This window comes from Siphateles boraxobius, unplaced genomic scaffold, assembly GCF_051911475.1.
Source record: "Siphateles boraxobius isolate OS27281-9 unplaced genomic scaffold, OSU_SipBor_1 54, whole genome shotgun sequence".
NCBI lineage: Eukaryota > Metazoa > Chordata > Actinopteri > Cypriniformes > Leuciscidae > Siphateles > Siphateles boraxobius.
Window position 1 is genome coordinate 220,001 of NW_027509180.1, and position 21,003 is coordinate 241,003.

The window sequence follows — 21,003 nt, forward strand, 5'->3', positions numbered from 1 at the left end:
CGTCACGGCTTCAACACTTCATCACCAGCACTAATAATAATAATTATAATTATAATAATAATCAGAAGGTTTAATGAGAATGATTTCTGAAGAGTTTAAGGCTCGGTTCACACATGTAGTTCTCCTGATCCAGACTAAAAAAAAAAAGAAAGAAAATAATTCATTTAGTCCTGGTTCTTTTAGCGTTCACATGGTAAATTTTAAGACCAAACCTAAATAAAACAAAACAAAACAAAACGTATTTTAGACTGAACTTTCCGAACATCTAAAAGAGTGGTGTGTTCTGGGATAAATGCACTCGCTGTATGTGTGTATCAACATGTGATGGTGTTTTGACCAGCTCATGTTTTGAGCTTATAAAGTGTGTAAAGGAGTTGAAACAGTGGGTAGAAACCCTCCATCACACACACACACACACACACACACACACACACACACACACACACACACACACACACACACACACACACACACACACACACACACACACACACACACACACACACACACACACACACACACACACACACACACACACACACACACACACACACCTGAACTGTAATGAGCAAGTCACCTTCATTTATACAGCACTTTTAACAATATGGACTGTTTCAAAGCAGCTTAACAGTGATTATAGGAGATTACAGTAACAGAGATTGTTTTGGCTTTACAGCAGCTCTAGAATAAAGTTATTGTCCAGCTAAAGTTAGTTTTGATCGATTCACTTCCGTTGCAAAGATCATTAGTTATTCACTTAGGGGCGGCTAACACGACACGAATGCGCTCTGGCCGCTCATTCGCACAACAACAGTGTTTGGTGACTCTAGAATAAATAAATGATGGTGACTTGACTAGTGATCGTTTAGTTTCATTACTAAACTGTAGCGGGACAGATCAAACTATGGCGGATCATCGTTGTAATCAAATCTGATAGACACATTTGAAATAGACTGCAATAACAGAATAAATCATCAATTTAAAAAGACTATTCACCTGTTTGTGTTTGAAGTCTTCGAGGTGAAATATCAAGCCACTCCTGTACGTCCTTTAGCCTATAATCATCAGATCTCTTCTCAGGGAACTGTAAAGCGGAAAGATGCGTGACACAACAACAGACGGCCAATGCACAGCTGTAGCTTGTTTCAATGCATTGCAAAAAACAGAATGTATTGGTTGCACTACTTTCTGGAAAGAGCAGTTCGCTAACGGAAAAGATACATTGTCTTAAAAGCAACTGAGCTACTGTTAAGATACTAAAACATGTAGTTAAGTCAGTAGCATTGCTACTTGTAGTTAACATCTCCCCAACACTGCCAGTCCCTTACCATAACCGCCAGTTTCAACACACTACTAACTAACTAACTCAACCAGGCCCCCTTTATTCTGCGTATGATTATTCAAATGAGGAATATTGTGACATGTTCTTTCCCGGAAGAAACTCAAGACTACAATGGAGGCGTTTCAGGAGTTCAGAAACACTGACACTGATATAGAGAAGAACTCCTTTTTTCATGCTCAAACAGCAACATTACACACTAACTACAGATAAAGATGGCAGAATAGGTGCTCTTTAAAATCTTACCGCACACAAACTTTTGAATGGTACACAGTAAAATCCCCACAGTTAAATTAACTCTGCTCTTGAGTACATATGGTCCCACTCTAAAGAGTGTTAAAGTAACTCTGAATCAGAGTTAAAGTTAATAGGATAATTAAGTAATTAATTAAGTGATGACTGATAATTTACTGATGAACACCTGCTGTTAACAAGCAGAATCACTGAATGTAAGTGAAACACAAGAACTAAAACTGACTTAAGCCACAGCCTTAGGTGAAATCAACTAAAGATAAATGAAGAAATTAAACTTCAGTGATCAGTGTTTACTTTAGTTGGGCAATTTGACCCTTGGCTTTTTATGTGAGTTTGACCATGAAAGAGAGTTTGACTAACACAAACCATGAGATCGGTTCCAAGGTACAAGCCTTGAAAAACTTAATAACACAGAATTATCACTTCCACGTAGCCACGTGAACTGGAATTATCCCGACAACGTTTTATCTGTACAGAGGTAAAGGGAAGGATTTCTTCACAGTGGAGAGACTAGTGACACTTCAGGGGTGCATTGTCGTCGTGTCCAGGCGCAGGTCCTGTGTGTGTGTGTGTGTGTGTGTGTGTGTGTGTGTGTGTGTGTGTGTGTGTGTGTGTGTGTGTGTGTGTGTGTGTGTGTGTGAGTAAGTGTGTATGTGAGTAAGTGTGTGTGTGTGAGTAAGTGTGTGTGTGTGAGTAAGTGTGTGTGTGTGTGTGAGTAAGTGTGTGTGTGTGTGTGTGTGTGTGTGTGTGTGTGTGTGTGTGTGTGTGTGTGTGTGTGTGTGTGTGTGTGTGTGTGTGTGTGTGTGTGTGTCCAGGCGAAGGTCCTTCATCAGATCCGGATATGGCCTGGATCCGGCGGACTGCAGTAAACCTCGGGATAAACAGAGACACTAATATTAACGTAGACGCCATCCTTCTTATGATGTAACGAGTACATCAGGATTTAAGGGAAGTGTTCCCGGTTCCGGCTGATCTAAACTATGCAGCCTAACATTGAATTATAGAAGTCTATAATGTGTTATGTGTATGCTAAGCCAAAGAGATGTGTTTTTAGTCTAGCTTTGAACTGACAGACTGTGTCTGCTTCCCGGACAATGTTAGGAAGATTGTTCCAAAGTTTTGGTGCTAAATAGGAAAAGGATCTACCGCCAGCAGTCGATTTATATATTCTAGGTATTATCAACTGGCCAGAGTTTTGAGATCGCAATAGACGTGAAGGACTATAATGCGTTAAGAGCTCGCTCAAGTACTTGGGAGCTAAACCATTTAGTGCTTTGTAAGTAATCGGCAATATTTTAAAATGTATACAATGTTTAATAGGGAGCCAATGCAGTGTTGACAGAACCGGGCTAATATGGTCGTACTTCCTGGTTCTGGTAAGAACTCTAGCGGCTGTGTTTTGGACCAGCTGTAGTTTGTTTATTAAGTGTGCAGGGCAAGTCTCTATATGATGATATCTAGGTGAAAGTGTGGTTAGGATCCAGTAATGCTGTTTGTGGAGTTGTTTAATCCTCTGATGAGATCTTCAGAGATTTAATTTCTACTCTACATCTAAGGCTGAAGTCAGTTGTAGTTCTTGTGTATCTCTTTTTTCTGTTCTTGTTGTTTCTCTTTCCTTCAGTGATTCTGCTTAGTAACAGCAGGTGTTCATCACTAATGCTCAATTATCACTTAATTATCTCATTACCTTAAACTCTGATTCAGAGTTACTTTAACACTCTTTAGAGTGGGTCCATATGTAATTTGAGCAGAGTTCATTTAACTCTAGGGATATTGCTGTGTAGTGTGTACAGACAGATGGATGGATGGATGGATGGATGGATGGATGGATGGGTGGATAAATGGATAGATAAATGGGGGGATGGGTAAGTAAGTAAGTAACTGACAACTGAAAGTAAGTTGAGAAACTCTGTCTTTCCTGTAGGTCACTGTGAGCATAAGAGAGAAAAGAGAAAATTGCGTCATTATTGTCGCCATCATCATCATCATCACCATCATTATCACCTTTCTCAACGGATCCAGTTCAAGCACTTGCATCAGATCCATCATCCAATCAGACACCACTGTCGAAGTGTGTCCATGGATCTCCAGCGGGAGAACAGCTCCATGGATCTTCAGCGGGGGAATGGCTCCAGGCCGGCGGGCTGCGGCCCAGCTCTGGCTCAGGCTTACTGGGCTCTGTGTGACGTGTGGGGTGTGGTGGTTCAAGCCGTGTCCGGGCTGGGCCTGTTGAGCTGTGTGGTGCTGATGCTGGTACTTCTGCTGTGGTCCCGCCGTCGGTCCGGTGCGCTGGTGGCGCTGCTGCTGTTCCTGCTAGCCACAGCCGGCATCTTCGCTCTTCCCTACTGCTTCATGATCTCGCTCTCCCCGCAGACCTGCCCGGTGCGCGTGTTTGCCTTCAGCGTGGTGTTCAGCACAGCGTTCGGTGCTCTTCTAGCGCGCGGTCTGGCCCTGCTGGGGGCGGCATTAGCGCGTGGGTGGAGGGAGGTGTGTGTGACCGCGGCACTAGCGCTGGTGCAGGTGATCGTAGCAGTGGAGTGGCTGCTGGTGGTGCTGTTGCAGGACAAGAGGACGTGCCAGTTCTCACCGCCGGAGTTCGCCATGCTGCAGATTTACGTGATGCTCCTGCTAGCCGCGGCGCTGGTGTTGGCGCTGAGCTTCCTCCGGCACACGTGTGTCACCTACAGCTACAACTACAGCGGACTGACACGCCGGTGGAAGAAGCTGCAGGCCGGGTTGCTGGTCATCACGCTGATGCTGAGTGTCTCCGTCTGGATCGTCTGGGTCACGCTACTCACCTACGGGAATCGTGCCATGGGCCGCAGCCCCGACTGGGACGACCCCGTGATCTGTGTGGCACTGACCGCTAACGGCTGGGTGCTGCTCCTGGGACATGGCTTAACTCAGGTCTGCTTCATGTGCAGGAGCGACACCCGCACCAAAAACCCACCTCTGGACTTCACCGGCTGGACGAGCCCCAGAACACCAGCTTCAGCGGAGCCGAGAACAGGCTCGGACAACAGCGGCTTCCAGGTGGATGCAGACGGGAGCAGAGGTACAGGGAGAAAAGACAGTCATGTTGAACATGTTCAAAAACTTTACACTTTATTTCAGCAATAGTAAAAAGCTTAAAAATATATATTTTTAATTGTTTGCAAAAACAAAATTAATACTTTATAAATAACTTATAATGCAAAAACGAGTGTTTTCTGCGTAACATTCTGTGTAACATCATGAGTGTATTTTGCGTAGCATTCTGCGTAACATCACGAGTGTATTCTGCGTAACATCACGAGTAGGGTTGGGTATCGGTTGGGTTTTATCCGATACCAGTACCTACTCTGTATTTTTTAAACGGTTCCGGTGCTTAAACGGTTCTTGAAATAGTACTTAAGAAAACAAAACCGCACACACTTTGTCAAAAAATAATACCCTTTTATTTACAGGGCCAAACTGGACACAATATTGACTTAAATCTTTAAACAATATAAATACGAGTAACGTAATAATAAACCAATATAAAATAAAAATTCACATTTACATAATATAAAATAAAACAATATTGTATCAAACAATGTAATAATACTGGAGATTAATAGAGATTACTACCAAGGCAATCTAATCTCGACGTGGCTCCAGGTTCCCATGTTTTGTCAGCTTGAACCAGTCATGTAAGTTATCTGGTCATTGTACTAGTTTCGGCAGCGCTTAGGTTGGCGAGTTTGGTATTTCGTTCCCACTGCGTCTTAGCTACGCAGCGTTGAGTGAACCTATGAAAGAGGCGTCTCTGGTTACTGGTGTAACCTATGTTCTCTGAATAGGAATAATAAATTGCGTTCGCTGCCAAGCTCCTCGCGCTGCTGACAAGCTTTCTTTTTCGGCAGAGAAATCTGAGGAGCAGATGATGGCGCTCGCGCAAATATGATATGACGACGTAAGAGCGTCGAGGCGGCGCCTGCGCCATCAGCTAATGGATTGGCGTGATTCTATATGGCTTCAGACAATCGGCACACACAGAGGGCATTCTGACGCGTAATTTTACACGTGAAATGCAGCCAAACCTTGGAGCGTTTTGTCTTCGGCAACTTCATTAATCCCCTCGCTATCAGCAGACATTCCGGGAGTCTCCTGCATATTGATAACGGCTCCCTGATGCCCGCAAATTAGTTAAAATCTCCCGCAATCTAGAGCGAGCGAGCAAGAGCGCGCATGCGAGACAGAACAGACTGTGCTCCAAACCGTATAGTGCGCACACGGCGGAGAGAGAGAGAACGAGAGACTTTGCGTGTGTGCGCCACATGACACAGAGAGTCAGGCACCGAAATCAGGCACCGAAATTTTCATTCTTATTTGTTCTGGTTACTATTGGCACCGCATTTCGGTACCCCACCCTAATCACGAGTGTATTCTGCATAAAATTCTGCGTAACATCCCAAGTGTATTCTTTCACATTCTGCGTAACATCGCAATTGTATTCTGCGTAGCATTCTGTGTAACATCACGAGTGTATTCTGCGTAGCATTCTGCTTAACATCACGAGTGTATTCTGCATAACATTCTGTATAACATCACGAGTGTATTCTGCGAAACATTCGGCGTAACATCACAAGTGTATTCTGCTTAGCATTCTGTGTAACATCACAAGTTTATTCTGCGTAACATTTGGTGTAACATCACGAGTGTATTCTGTGTAACACTGTGTAACATCATGAATATGTTCTGTGTAACATTATGCGTAACATCACTAGTGTATTCTGCGTAACATTCGGTGTAACATCACAAGTGTATTCTGCTTAGCATTCTGTGTAACATCACAAGTGTATTCTGTGTAACACTCTGTGTAACATCATGAATATGTTCTGTGTAACATTCTGCGTAACATCACTAGTGTATTCCGCTTAACATCACGAGTGTATTCTGCGTAACACCAAGAGTGTATTTAGCTTAAATTCTGCATAACACCACAAGTGTATTCTGCGTAACATCATGAGTGTATTCTGCGTAACATCACAAGTGTATTCTGTGTAACGTCATGAGTGTATTCTGCGTAACACGATGAGTGTATTCTGCGCAACATCACGAGTGTATTCTGCGTAACGTCACGAGTGTATTCTGCGTAACGTCACGAGTGTATTCTGCGTAACGTCACGAGTGTATTCTGCGTAACGTCACGAGTGTATTCTGCATAACATCACAAGTGTATTCTGCTTATCACGAGTCTATTCTGCGTAACATCATGAATGTGTACTGCTAACATTCTGCGTAACACCACAAGTGTATTCTGCGTAACATTCTGCGTAACATCATGAGTGTATTCTGCGTAACATTCTGCGTAACATCATGAGTGTATTCTGCGTAACATCATGAGTGTATTCTGCGTAACATCACAAGTGTATTCTGCGTAACACCAAGAGTGTATTTTGCTTAACATTCTGCGTAACATCATGAGTGTATTCTGCGTAACATTCTGCGTAACATCATGAGTGTATTCTGCGTAACACCACGAGTGTATTCTGCGTAACATTCTGCGTAACATCATGAGTGTATTCTGCGTAACATTCTGCGTAACATCATGAGTGTATTCTGCGTAACATCATGAGTGTATTCTGCGTAACATCATGAGTGTATTCTGCGTAACATCATGAGTGTATTCTGCGTAACATCATGAGTGTATTCTGCGTAACATCACAAGTGTATTCTGCGTAACATCACAAGTGTATTCTGCGTAACGTCACGAGTGTATTCTGCGTAACATCACAAGTGTATTCTGCGTAACGTCACGAGTGTATTCTGCGCACGACATGAGTGTATTCTGTGTAACACCAAGAGTGTATTTTGCTTAACATTCTGCTTAACATCACAAGTGTATTCTGTGTAACATCATGAGTGTATTCTGCGTAACATTCTGCGTAACATCATGAGTGTATTCTGCGTAACACCACGAGTGTATTCTGTGTAACATTCTGCGTAACATCATGAGTGTATTCTGCGTAACATTCTGCGTAACATCATGAGTGTATTCTGCGTAACATCATGAGTGTATTCTGCGTAACATCACAAGTGTATTCTGCGTAACGTCACGTGTGTATTCTGCACACGACATGAGTGTATTCTGTGTAACACCAAGAGTGTATTTTGCTTAACATTCTGCTTAACATCACAAGTGTATTCTGTGTAACATCATGAGTGTATTCTGCGTATTATCACAAGTGTATTCTGCGTAACATCACAAGTGTATTCTGCGTAACGTCACGAGTGTATTCTGCGTAACATCATGAGTGTATTCTGCGTAACATCATGAGTGTATTCTGCGTAACATCATGAGTGTATTCTGCGTAACATCATGAGTGTATTCTGCGTAACATCATGAGTGTATTCTGCGTAACATCATGAGTGTATTCTGCGTATTATCACAAGTGTATTCTGCGTAACATCACAAGTGTATTCTGCGTAACATCATGAGTGTATTCTGCGTAACATCATGAGTGTATTCTGCGTAACATCACAAGTGTATTCTGCGTAACATCATGAGTGTATTCTGCGTAACATCATGAGTGTATTCTGCGTATTATCACAAGTGTATTCTGCGTAACATCATGAGTGTATTCTGCGTATTATCACAAGTGTATTCTGCGTAACATCATGAGTGTATTCTGCGTATTATCACAAGTGTATTCTGCGTAACATCAGTAGTGTATTCTGCGTAACGTCACGAGTGTATTCTGCGTAACATCAGTAGTGTATTCTGCGTATTATCACAAGTGTATTCTGCGTAACATCACAAGTGTATTCTGCGTAACGTCACGAGTGTATTCTACGCACGACATTAGTGTATTCTGCGCACGACATGAGTGTTTTCAGTGTAACACCAAGAGTGTATTTTGCTTAACATTCTGCTTAACATCACGAGTGTATCCTGCATAACATTACGAGTGAATTCTGTGTAACATCACAAGTGTATTCTGCATAACATCACGAGTGAATTCTGCATAACATCATGAGTGAATTGTGCGTAACGTCACGAGTTTATTCTTCGGAACATCATGAGTTTATTCTGTGTAACATTCTACGTAACATCATGAGTGTATTTTGCGTATTATCACAAGTGTATTCTGCGTAACATCACAAGTGTATTCTGCGTAACGTCACGAGTGTATTCTGCGCACGACATGAGTGTATTCAGTGTAACACCAAGAGTGTATTTTGCTTAACATTCTGCTTAACATCATGAGTGTATTCTGCATAACATCACGAGTGAATTCTGCGTAACATTCTGCTTAACATCACGAGTGTATTGTGCGTAACGTCACGAGTTTATTCTTCGGAACATCATGAGTTTATTCTGCGTAACATCACAAGTGTATTCTGCGTAACATCATAAGTGTATTCTGCGTAACGTCACGAGTGTATTCTGGGCACGACATGAGTGTATTCTGTGTAACACCAAGAGTGTATTTTGCTTAACATTCTGCTTAACATCACAAGTGTATTCTGCGTAACATCATGAGTGTATTCTGCGTATTATCACAAGTGTATTCTGCGTAACATCACAAGTGTATTCTGCGTAACGTCACGAGTGTATTCTGCGTAACATCATGAGTGTATTCTGCATAACATCATGAGTGTATTCTGCGTAACATCATGAGTGTATTCTGCGTAACGTCACGAGTGTATTCTGCGTAACATCATGAGTGTATTCTGCGTAACATCATGAGTGTATTCTGCGTAACATCATGAGTGTATTCTGCATAACATCATGAGTGTATTCTGCGTATTATCACAAGTGTATTCTGCCTAACATCACAAGTGTATTCTGCGTAAAATCATGAGTGTATTCTGCGTAACATCATGAGTGTATTCTGCGTATTATCACAAGTGTATTCTGCGTAACATCATGAGTGTATTCTGCGTATTATCACAATTGTATTCTGCGTAACATCACAAGTGTATTCTGCGTAACGTCACAAGTGTATTCTGCATAACATCACGAGTGAATTCTGCGTAACATTCTGCTTAACATCACGAGTGTATTCTGCGTAACATCACGAGTGTATTTTGCTTAACATTCTGCTTAACATCACGAGTGTATTCTGCATAACATCACGAGTGAATTCTGCGTAACATCATGAGTGTATTCAGTGTAACACCAAGAGTGTATTTTGCTTAACATTCTGCTTAACATCACGAGTGTATTCTGCATAACATCACGAGTGAATTCTGCGTAACATCATGAGTGTATTCTGCATAACATCACAAGTGTATTCTGTATAACATCACGAGTGAATTCTGCGTAACATTCTGCTTAACATCACGAGTGTATTGTGCGTAACGTCACAAGTTTATTCTTCGGAACATCATGAGTTTATTCTGCGTAACATCACAAGTGTATTCTGTGTAACATTCTGCGTAACATCATGAGTGTATTTTGCGTATTATCACAAGTGTATTCTGCGTAACATCACGAGTGTATTCTGCGTAACATCATGAGTGTATTCTGCGTAACATCATGAGTGTATTCTGCGTAACATCATGAGTGTATTCTGCGTAACATCATGAGTGTATTCTGCGTATTATCACAAGTGTATTCTGCGTAACATCACAAGTGTATTCTGCGTAACATCATGAGTGTATTCTGCGTATTATCACAAGTGTATTCTGCGTAACATCATGAGTGTATTCTGCGTAACATCACAAGTGTATTCTGCGTAACATCATGAGTGTATTCTGCGTAACATCATGAGTGTATTCTGCGTAACATCATGAGTGTATTCTGCGTAACATCACAAGTGTATTCTGCGTAACATCATGAGTGTATTCTGCGTATTATCACAAGTGTATTCTGCGTAACATCATGAGTGTATTCTGCGTATTATCAGAAGTGTATTCTGCGTAACATCACAAGTGTATTCTGCGTAACGTCACAAGTGTATTCTGCGTAACATCATGAGTGTATTCTGCGTAACATCAAGAGTGTATTCTGCGTAACATCATGAGTGTATTCTGCGTAACATCATGAGTGTATTCTGCGTATTATCACAAGTGTATTCTGCGTAACATCATGAGTGTATTCTGCGTAACATCATGAGTGTATTCTGCGTAACATCACGAGTGTATTTTGCGTATTATCACAAGTGTATTCTGCGTAACATCATGAGTGTATTTTGCGTATTATCACAAGTGTATTCTGCGTAACGTCACGAGTGTATTCTGCGTAACATCATGAGTGTATTCTGCGTAACATCATGAGTGTATTCTGCGTAACATCATGAGTGTATTCTGCGTAACATCACGAGTGTATTCTGCGTAACATCACGAGTGTATTCTGCGTATTATCACAAGTGTATTCTGCGTAACATCACAAGTGTATTCTGCGTAACGTCACGAGTGTATTCTGCGCACGACATGAGTGTTTTCAGTGTAACACCAAGAGTGTATTTTGCTTAACATTCTGCTTAACATCACAAGTGTATTCTGCGTAACATCATGAGTGTATTCTGCGTATTATCACAAGTGTATTCTGCGTAACATCACGAGTGTATTGTGCGTAACGTCACGAGTTTATTCTTCGGAACATCATGAGTTTATTCTGCGTAACATCACAAGTGTATTCTGCGTAACATCATAAGTGTATTCTGCGTAACGTCACAGGTGTATTCTGCGCACGACATGAGTGTATTCTGTGTAACACCAAGAGTGTATTTTGCTTAACATTCTGCTTAACATCACAAGTGTATTCTGCGTAACATCATGAGTGTATTCTGCGTATTATCACAAGTGTATTCTGCGTAACATCACAAGTGTATTCTGCGTAACGTCACGAGTGTATTCTGCGTAACATCATGAGTGTATTCTGCGTAACGTCACGAGTGTATTCTGCGTAACATCATGAGTGTATTCTGCGTAACGTCATGAGTGTATTCTGCGTAACATCATGAGTGTATTCTGCGTAACATCATGAGTGTATTCTGCGTAACATCATGAGTGTATTCTGCATAACATCATGAGTGTATTCTGCGTATTATCACAAGTGTATTCTGCCTAACATCACAAGTGTATTCTGCGTAAAATCATGAGTGTATTCTGCGTAACATCATGAGTGTATTCTGCGTATTATCACAAGTGTATTCTGCGTAACATCATGAGTGTATTCTGCGTATTATCACAAGTGTATTCTGCGTAACATCACAAGTGTATTCTGCGTAACGTCACAAGTGTATTCTGCGTAACATCACAAGTGTATTCTGCATAACATCACGAGTGAATTCTGCGTAACATTCTGCTTAACATCACGAGTGTATTCTGCGTAACATCACGAGTGTATTCTGCATAACATCACGAGTGAATTCTGCGTAACATCATGAGTGTATTCAGTGTAACACCAAGAGTGTATTTTGCTTAACATTCTGCTTAACATCACGAGTGTATTCTGCATAACATCACGAGTGAATTCTGCGTAACATCATGAGTGTATTCTGCATAACATCACAAGTGTATTCTGCATAACATCACGAGTGAATTCTGCGTAACATTCTGCTTAACATCACGAGTGTATTGTGCGTAACGTCACAAGTTTATTTTTCGGAACATCATGAGTTTATTCTGCGTAACATCACAAGTGTATTCTGTGTAACATTCTGCGTAACATCATGAGTGTATTTTGCGTATTATCACAAGTGTATTCTGCGTAACATCACGAGTGTATTCTGCGTAACATCATGAGTGTATTCTGCGTAACATCATGAGTGTATTCTGCGTAACATCATGAGTGTATTCTGCGTAACATCATGAGTGTATTCTGCGTATTATCACAAGTGTATTCTGCGTAACATCACAAGTGTATTCTGCGTAACATCATGAGTGTATTCTGCGTAACATCATGAGTGTATTCTGCGTATTATCACAAGTGTATTCTGCGTAACATCATGAGTGTATTCTGCGTATTATCAGAAGTGTATTCTGCGTAACATCACAAGTGTATTCTGCGTAACGTCACAAGTGTATTCTGCGTAACATCATGAGTGTATTCTGCGTAACATCATGAGTGTATTCTGCGTAACATCATGAGTGTATTCTGCGTAACATCATGAGTGTATTCTGCGTAACATCATGAGTGTATTCTGCGTATTATCACAAGTGTATTCTGCGTAACATCATGAGTGTATTCTGCGTAACATCACGAGTGTATTCTGCGTAACATCACGAGTGTATTTTGCGTATTATCACAAGTGTATTCTGCGTAACATCATGAGTGTATTTTGCGTATTATCACAAGTGTATTCTGCGTAACGTCACGAGTGTATTCTGCGTAACATCATGAGTGTATTCTGCGTAACATCATGAGTGTATTCTGCGTAACATCACGAGTGTATTCTGCGTAACATCACGAGTGTATTCTGCGTATTATCACAAGTGTATTCTGCGTAACATCACAAGTGTATTCTGCGTAACGTCACGAGTGTATTCTGCGCACGACATGAGTGTATTCAGTGTAACACCAAGAGTGTATTTTGCTTAACATTCTGCTTAACATCACGAGTGTATTCTGCATAACATCACGAGTGAATTCTGCGTAACATCACGAGTGTATTGTGCGTAACGTCACGAGTTTATTCTTCGGAACATCATGAGTTTATTCTGCGTAACATCACAAGTGTATTCTGTGTAACATTCTGCGTAACATCATGAGTGTATTTTGCGTATTATCACAAGTGTATTATGCGTAACATCACGAGTGTATTCTGCGTAACATCACGAGTGTATTGTGCGTTACGTCACGAGTTTATTCTTCGGAACATCATGAGTTTATTCTGCGTAACATCACAAGTGTATTCTGTGTAACATTCTGCGTAACATCACAAGTGTATTCTGTGTAACATTCTGCGTAACATCACAAGTGTATTCTGTGTAACATTCTGCATAACATCATGAGTGTATTTTGCGTATTATCACAAGTGTATTCTGCGTAACATCACAAGTGTATTCTGCGTAACGTCACGAGTGTATTCTGCGCACGACATGAGTGTATTCAGTGTAACACCAAGAGTGTATTTTGCTTAACATTCTGCTTAACATCACGAGTGTATTCTGCGTAACATCATGAGTGTATTCTGCGTAACACGATGAGTGTATTCTGCGTAACATCACAAGTGTATTCTGCATAACATCACGATTGAATTCTGCGTAACATCACGAGTGTATTGTGAGTAACGTCACGAGTTTATTCTTCGGAACATCATGAGTTTATTCTGCGTAACATCACAAGTGTATTCTGTGTAACATTCTGCGTAACATCACAAGTGTATTCTGTGTAACATTCTGCGTAACATCACAAGTGTTTTCTGTGTAACATCATGAGTGCATTCTGTGTAAAATCACGAGTGTATTCTGCGTAACATTTTGCATAACATCATGAGTGTATTCTGCGTAACATCACAAGTGTATTCTGTCTCACCGCACTTTCAATCTTTCTCTGTTTTTAACGTTTAAACTTGAAACAAGTGAACGAATCATGTTATTGATCACTGTCCCAAGTGACAAACAATCTACTCGCAGAACGTTTTGCTAATGTTCCCATTAAGTTATGAAAAACGGTAAAGTTCTCTGAGCGTTCAAAACATTTTGTTTTTTAAATGTTTAAAAAAATTCCTAAAGTTAAGGGAATGTTGCATTGAATCATTCTTCAAACATTATGAAACGTTACTTTTGAATGTTCTCTGAACAATGTTCTGAAACAAGTAGTAACATTTAAAAAACGTTAGACGAACGTCCAACTAAAACATTTTAAGAAACAATTTCAGTTGATAAAATATGCATTAGATTTCTAGGCTTTATGGCTGTTTTGAACATTTCAAGCAGCAGATGGTGCTGTTGTCCAATTTTTCAATCAGTAAATTCTCACCGCATTGAAAACAAGACTTCTCAAACAGTGATGCTTCTCAAGAAATTAGTCATGTTTTGAGGATTTATAGACATTTTTACTGGAACATTAATACTCGTGGAGCTTAGGCTAATCATCAAATGCCTGACCTTAAAAAAAGAGAGTTCAAGCTTCATTATGGAAAAATACTTGTGTCTGTATGACAAGTATTCGCGGAATTACAGTTAATTTTCGGACGCGTTTCAGAATGGACTTCACTGACAGAGAGAAGGCAAAACTAGCATCATGTTTATTTCTCTTTATTTGACTAAAAGCACAATACTTTTTTTATATTGTGAGTATACACAAAAAAAATAGACACTTAACAGGATCGAATGATGTATAGCACTAACACATAAGATCAAAATCAACAGAGTATTTTAACAGAGTCTCTTTTGCACTGATAAGGAAAAAAGCGAGACTATCGCGCCGACGCGATAGCAGACCTCAGAGGGTTAAAGCCTCTGTCCTGAATAACACACTCCCAAAATGCATTGTGAAACATCTCCAACAAAGCAATTTTGGTTGCTGCCACAGTTTAAAGGTCACATGTTTCTGTTGCAGGTCAAGTCGTGGCGTTATCTGGAATCTTCATGAGTGTGAGTTCTCATCGTCCAATCACAATCCTGCAGCACTGGGTGGGTGATGATGTCACTGTCACATGGTACAATCTGCAGTGTGTTTTATGTTTCAGGAGATCCGTGCTGAGAAAGACTACAGCATCCCACGTCCCACGACCACCAACATGAGCGAGCCGTACGACGACTACTACGGACAGAGAGCTTGACGACTGCTGAAGTTCACTATCTTTCTGTCTCCTGAGTTAATGAACCCCTTGCAGAACCTGTACAGATATAAGAGATTAAAGGCCACTTTGTTATCTATTACTGTCCTTCAGAAGCTACATGATATTTCAGACAAAGCCAGGAAGAGGTCACGCCTGTGCAAAAGTTTTCACCCCCCTGCTCTTAAAGCACAGTCTCCGTGAATGTCTTTAGCTTAGTCCCTCAATCATCCTCAGTGTGGAAAGATGGATCTCAGAATTATGTTGGAAAGAGCTCAAAAGAGCAGAAGATGTGCAGGACGTAAAGGGAACAACATATACTGTATGTTCTACAAGAAACACTGAGAACTTTATGTGAATCTGGTCGCAGTGCAGGACTGCTCATCTTTCAACTCCACGATAGGGTTTTTATGGTTTAAATCTGCTCTTAAGATCATTGAAATGTTCTGCACACTTGGTTCTTCTTTTACAACTGACCCGTTTTTCTGAGAAAACAAGGCATGACATGCAGGGGATGACAGACTGATTTATGCAAAAATCAAAACCTTCCTTTTTGTCTTGCAGTAATGACCGGGTCAGCCTGGAAACAACTGCTCTGAAGTTGTGGGAAAATGTCAAGGAACATTTCTTGGTAACACTTTCTATGAAGCCTGTATTTATAATGCATCAGAAGGGTATTCTTAATGCGTAATAATACACTCGTAATGCGTTATAAACAAACTTAAGGCCCGTTCACACCAAGCACGATAACTATAAAGATAACGATAAAGATAACTATATATGCGTCCACACCAACGACCGATAACGGTCTTTTTATTCTAAGCATGCGCGCGCCCGTGCTGCGGTTTCAAAGTAGCGAAAATGAATGACCTGCTGCTGCTTTACGTTACAAAAAAATATCAAAAGAAAAACAGGCGCTTTTGGGTACATGATATCCTTAAAAGACGAGAGGAGTTGGGAGAATCCGAATTTTATTATAATTGTTGTTTACAACATGTCATTGAATATGTTTTTGCTGTTCTTATTGCCTTTACACGTCTTTGCCAGCAGATGTCCTCAGCCAGCATGCTATGTCCCGAGCGCATCTAAACAGTGAATCTAGCAAGTCTAGTGTAATCGATCTAATCTAACAGTGAATTTAGCTGACGAAGTCAATGATGGGATAAAACAAATCGCCTAGTCAACACCTTTATTATGTATACAACGCCTTTTTCACTGCATCTTCAGCAATGTTGTCAAAACTAGCGCTGGATTGCCTAACTTACCTGAGGTAATTTTATTACACTATGCTAAACTGCATAATATCTCATCGTTAATTCTTCTCACCATTTATTCCCAGGATACGACGATTGGTTTCCATATATCCATCTTTTTTAGTGTATCCTTGAAAAGGGGGTTTGACTTGTCAAACAGTGGAGGATTTTAATAATGGATTCTAATTGGCTGTCAGTGTTTATGGTTCGACAGCTGGAAAAAAATCGTTCTGAAAGTGATCCCAACGATATCATTCCTCATATCTTTATCGTTATAGTTGTGGTGTGAACTCTGTTATTCTTTAATATGGAGAACGATTTTTAGAATTATATCTTTATCGCTATCTTTATAGTTATCGTGCTTGGTGTGAACGGGCCTTTATAATGGGTTTATAAAGGCCCATCTCATGAATAATCGTAACAACAATAATAATAATTACCTATTTGTGGGTATAACTATTAAAGTCCTCCTGTAAGTCAATAATTTTATCCCTTAAAACTCATCTTTGGTCACCAAACTGACATATTTAAACATTTTTAACTGTCAAAATAATTTCTTCTTGGCTTAAAATATCTTGAATGTAACTCGACACCCTTGCCTCATTTAGTATACGTGGTTCTATGTATATGCAAATGAGCCCCGCCTCCACTCGGTTACAAGGTAGTTTGTGACGTCAGAAACACCAGTGATTTCAAACTGTGTTTTTGAGACTGTCTTTGGTTCACTGCAGTTTTAAGGAGAAAATACTCAGCAATGCTGTCGACTTATGAATTTACACATGGTTTGTCTTAAAGCATATTAAAAACACCACATAGACATAAAAACAACATTAAAAGTAAGTATGCTGACGTCACTTAACCCTGCGTACACTGGTGGCTGAAACTAGGGGGCGATGGTGAGTCACACCGACAGTCATTTCAACACACTGTCAAACTACATCTCTTGTTGTGTTTGTTGGATTTTGCAGAATGTGACAGAAATAAAAGAGTACATGTGCCAGCAGTAAACACTGTCTCTTCTTCCGATTGCTTATAAAAGTCATAGCACACCTCTCCTAAATAGGCTGCACGCTTCAGTGCTATACAGAGAGATAAAGTTCCCTGAAAGAGCATTATACACGTGTGACACTGCGTCTGTTTCAAGATGTCGTTCCTCCCGTGTGTTTCTGGATGCGGTGGTTTCCTGGCACCGGCTGATGGTCACGATCATCTCTGTGTTACGCTCGAGACTTCAATACCTCAGTGTTCTGAAAAGGAAATAATTGTTTAAGGTCTGGACAGAAAACGAAGATTAAAGCGGAGATCGGAGAAGCCGTGAGTCAAGTCAAGTCAAGTCACCTTTATTTATATAGCGCTTTTACAATACAAATTGTTTCAAAGCAGCTTTACAGAGATAACAGGAAAGTAAAGTTGTAATAGTATTGTTAAATTCAAAATTAAATGTTAAATGTCCCCAACTAAGCAAGCCAAAAGCCAATGGCGAATGAAGACGAAAAAAAAGGTGACAGTGAAGGAACCAAAACTCCATCAGTGACAGAATGGAGGAAAAAACCTTGGGAGAACCCAGGCTCAGTCAGGGGGCCAGTCCTCCTTTGGCCAACAAACGAACAGTGTATGATTATGATTTAGGCGGCATAATAGGTCAGAAGTCAGATTGGATCAGAACTTTCACAATATTTATCCAGTTCATCTGGTTAGGGGTCGGAGTCATCACGCCGGTATGGAGATGAGTTTGTTGAGGTGTCCATGAGGCCTTCACAGGGTTGATGAGGCTGGCACTTCAGGGATGTGTTGTCGTCGTGTCCATGTGATGGTCCTTCCTCAGATCTGGATACGGCCTAGATCCGGCGGTTTGCGGGAAAACCTCGGGATAAACAGAGAGACTAATATAAGCGTAGACGCCATCCTTCCTATGATGTACAAAGTACATCAGGATTTATGGGAAGTGTTCCCAGTTCCGGCTGATCTAAACTATGCAGCCTAACATTGAATTATAGCAATCTATAATGTGTTATGTGTATGCTAACTTTTTCAAATAAATACCTAGGATTATGTTTATTTTCTTCTAATAGGGTTGAAAAATAAGCAGATCTAGCAGCTTTTAAAGCCTCTCTGTAAGCAATCGAGCTCTCCTTCCATGCAATCCGAAATACCTCTAGTTTTGTTTTCTTCCAGTTGCGCTCCATTTTTCTGGCTGCTCTCTTAAGGGCCCGGGTGTGCTCGTTGTACCACGGCGTTGGACTATTTTCTTTAATCTTCTTTAAGCGCAACGGAGCAACTGTGTCTAAAGTGCTGGAAAAGAGAGAGTTAAAAGTTTCTTTCGCAATATTGAGTTCTTCTAAGCTATCTGGGATGCTGAAACGATGAAACTGATCAGGAAGATTATTGATAAAGCAATCTTTAGTGGCAGAAGTGATAGGCCTAACATACTTGTAAAAAGGAGTTGGCTTTGCAGCCTTGGCTAAATGTAATTTACATGAGACTAGATAATGATCTGAGATGTCGTCGCTCTGTTGCAGAATTTCAACAGCATCAACATTGATTCCATGTGATAATATTAAATCTAGAGTATGATTACGACAATGAGTAGGTCCTGACACGTGTTGTCTAACTCCAATTGAGTTTACAATGTCTTTAAATGCCAATCCCAATGCATCTTTTTCATTATCTACATATTTTATGTAGATTTATATTTTTTATAAATCTATAAAATCTATAAATCTATAAAATATAATTTTTGTATAAATTTTATGTGATTTATATTAAAATCACCAATAATTAGTACTTTATCTGCAGTCAATACTAATTCTGATAGAAAGTCACCAAATTCTTTGATAAAGTCTTTATGGTGCCCTGGTGGCCTGTATACAGTAGCCAGCAGAATTCTCAAACGTGATTTATCGTTTACACTATATATTTTTACATTAAGCACCAACACTTCAAAAGAAGTATATTTAAAACTAGATTTCTTAGTGGTTTTGAAAATATTACTATAAATTACAGCAACACCTCCCCCTTTGCCTTACGGACGAGGTTCATGTTTATAACAGTAATCATGAGGGGTGGACTCATTTAAAGTAATGTAATCGTCTGGTTTTAGCCAGGTTTCTGTCATACACAGCACATCTAGGTTATAATCTGAAATCATATCATTAACTATGAGTGCTTTTGAAGTAAGGGATCGAATATTCAGCAACCCAAGCTTTATCGTTTGCTCATCTGTATTATATCTGTTTTTTATTTGTTGAACATCAATAAAATTTTTAACCTTAGATAGGTTTGGAAGTTTTGTGTATTTCCAAATTCGGGGAACAGACACAGTCTCTATATGATGATGTCTAGGTGAAAGAGCCTCTATGTGATGGGATTTATCTGACCTTGGTGACGCGAGGCCGCTAGCAGATGGTCGGTTTAGCCAGTTTGTCTGCTTCCTGACCTGAGCCCCAGATTGTCATGTGTGAGTGTGTGAGACGGAGAAAAGAGGACAGATGAGCTGGTGAGATACAGCAGGAGAAATAAAAGGAGGAATGATGGATGATGAAGCAGAAAGTGTGCGGCATCTGATGCTGTCGCTGATTTGAGTTTGACTTCAGCCATAATAGTGAATGGCCCAAATAGATGCGGCGCTTTGAGCGTTATAGAATTGCGTCAGGCCTAGACAAGCAGTCACAAGAATATCAGGTTAATACGTTTATATATAGCATCGGTGATGAAGCTAAAGAGATCCTGAATGTTCTTCTCCTGCCTGAGAATGAGAAAGCCATATGAGGCAGTGGAAACGGTTAACAGTTTTAACAGACGTATCAAGAGGCAGGAGAGAGTATAGAGGCTTTCATCACTGCTATACAAGCTCTGGCAGAACATTGTGAGATCCCAGAAAGTTTCTCAGCGGCCATTCATGACAAAATCCAGCCGCCCTGCACAGTCCGGAATGAGCCGGTAACAGGCCTCGATGTTCAGGGACTATTCACACACACCGTAATGATGAACGCGGTTCCCAGCCCTGTGTGTTTGAACCGTCAATGGCGTCAATGGCCGGCATTACGTTGTGCGTCAAGTTCAAGTGTTACTCTTTTTACGCTAGTCGATAAAGTATTAAATATTGATATTGTTTTACACGAACGCATCGCTTCACTTCAGAAGGCCTTTATTAACCCCCGGAGACGCGAGGAGATCTTTAATGATGGATGGATACACCTAGGATGACTTCAGGGTGAGTAAATCATGGGCTAATTTTAATTTTTGGGTGAACTATTCCTTTCAGTTTAGTTTTGCATCTAATATTTCTCAATCCCCATCTAGCAAACCGTCGGGAATGCTCAGCAAACTTTCATCAAGTAACTTCAGTACTCCCTTAATTCAAACTACTGGTGGTGGTGTTTTACGACATGAAAGTGTTTACGCTTCTTAAAATCAATCACTTTAATTCCCAATTCTACGCCATTCTGTACCTAAG

The 21,003-nt window shown here is 40.4% G+C and overlaps 1 protein-coding gene across 1 annotated transcript in view; it reads left to right on the plus strand.

Moving 5' to 3' along the window:
* The window catches only part of LOC143714386 (G-protein coupled receptor family C group 5 member B), a 6,342-nt gene extending 1,628 nt beyond the window's left edge, over positions 1 to 4,714 (plus strand). The window contains exon 2 of the mRNA XM_077205494.1: positions 3,519 to 4,714. Coding sequence (XP_077061609.1) covers positions 3,674 to 4,714 — 1,041 coding nt within the window. The 5' untranslated portion in view covers positions 3,519 to 3,673. The remainder of the gene's footprint in view (positions 1 to 3,518) is intronic.
* The last annotated feature ends 16,289 nt before the right edge of the window (positions 4,715 to 21,003 follow it).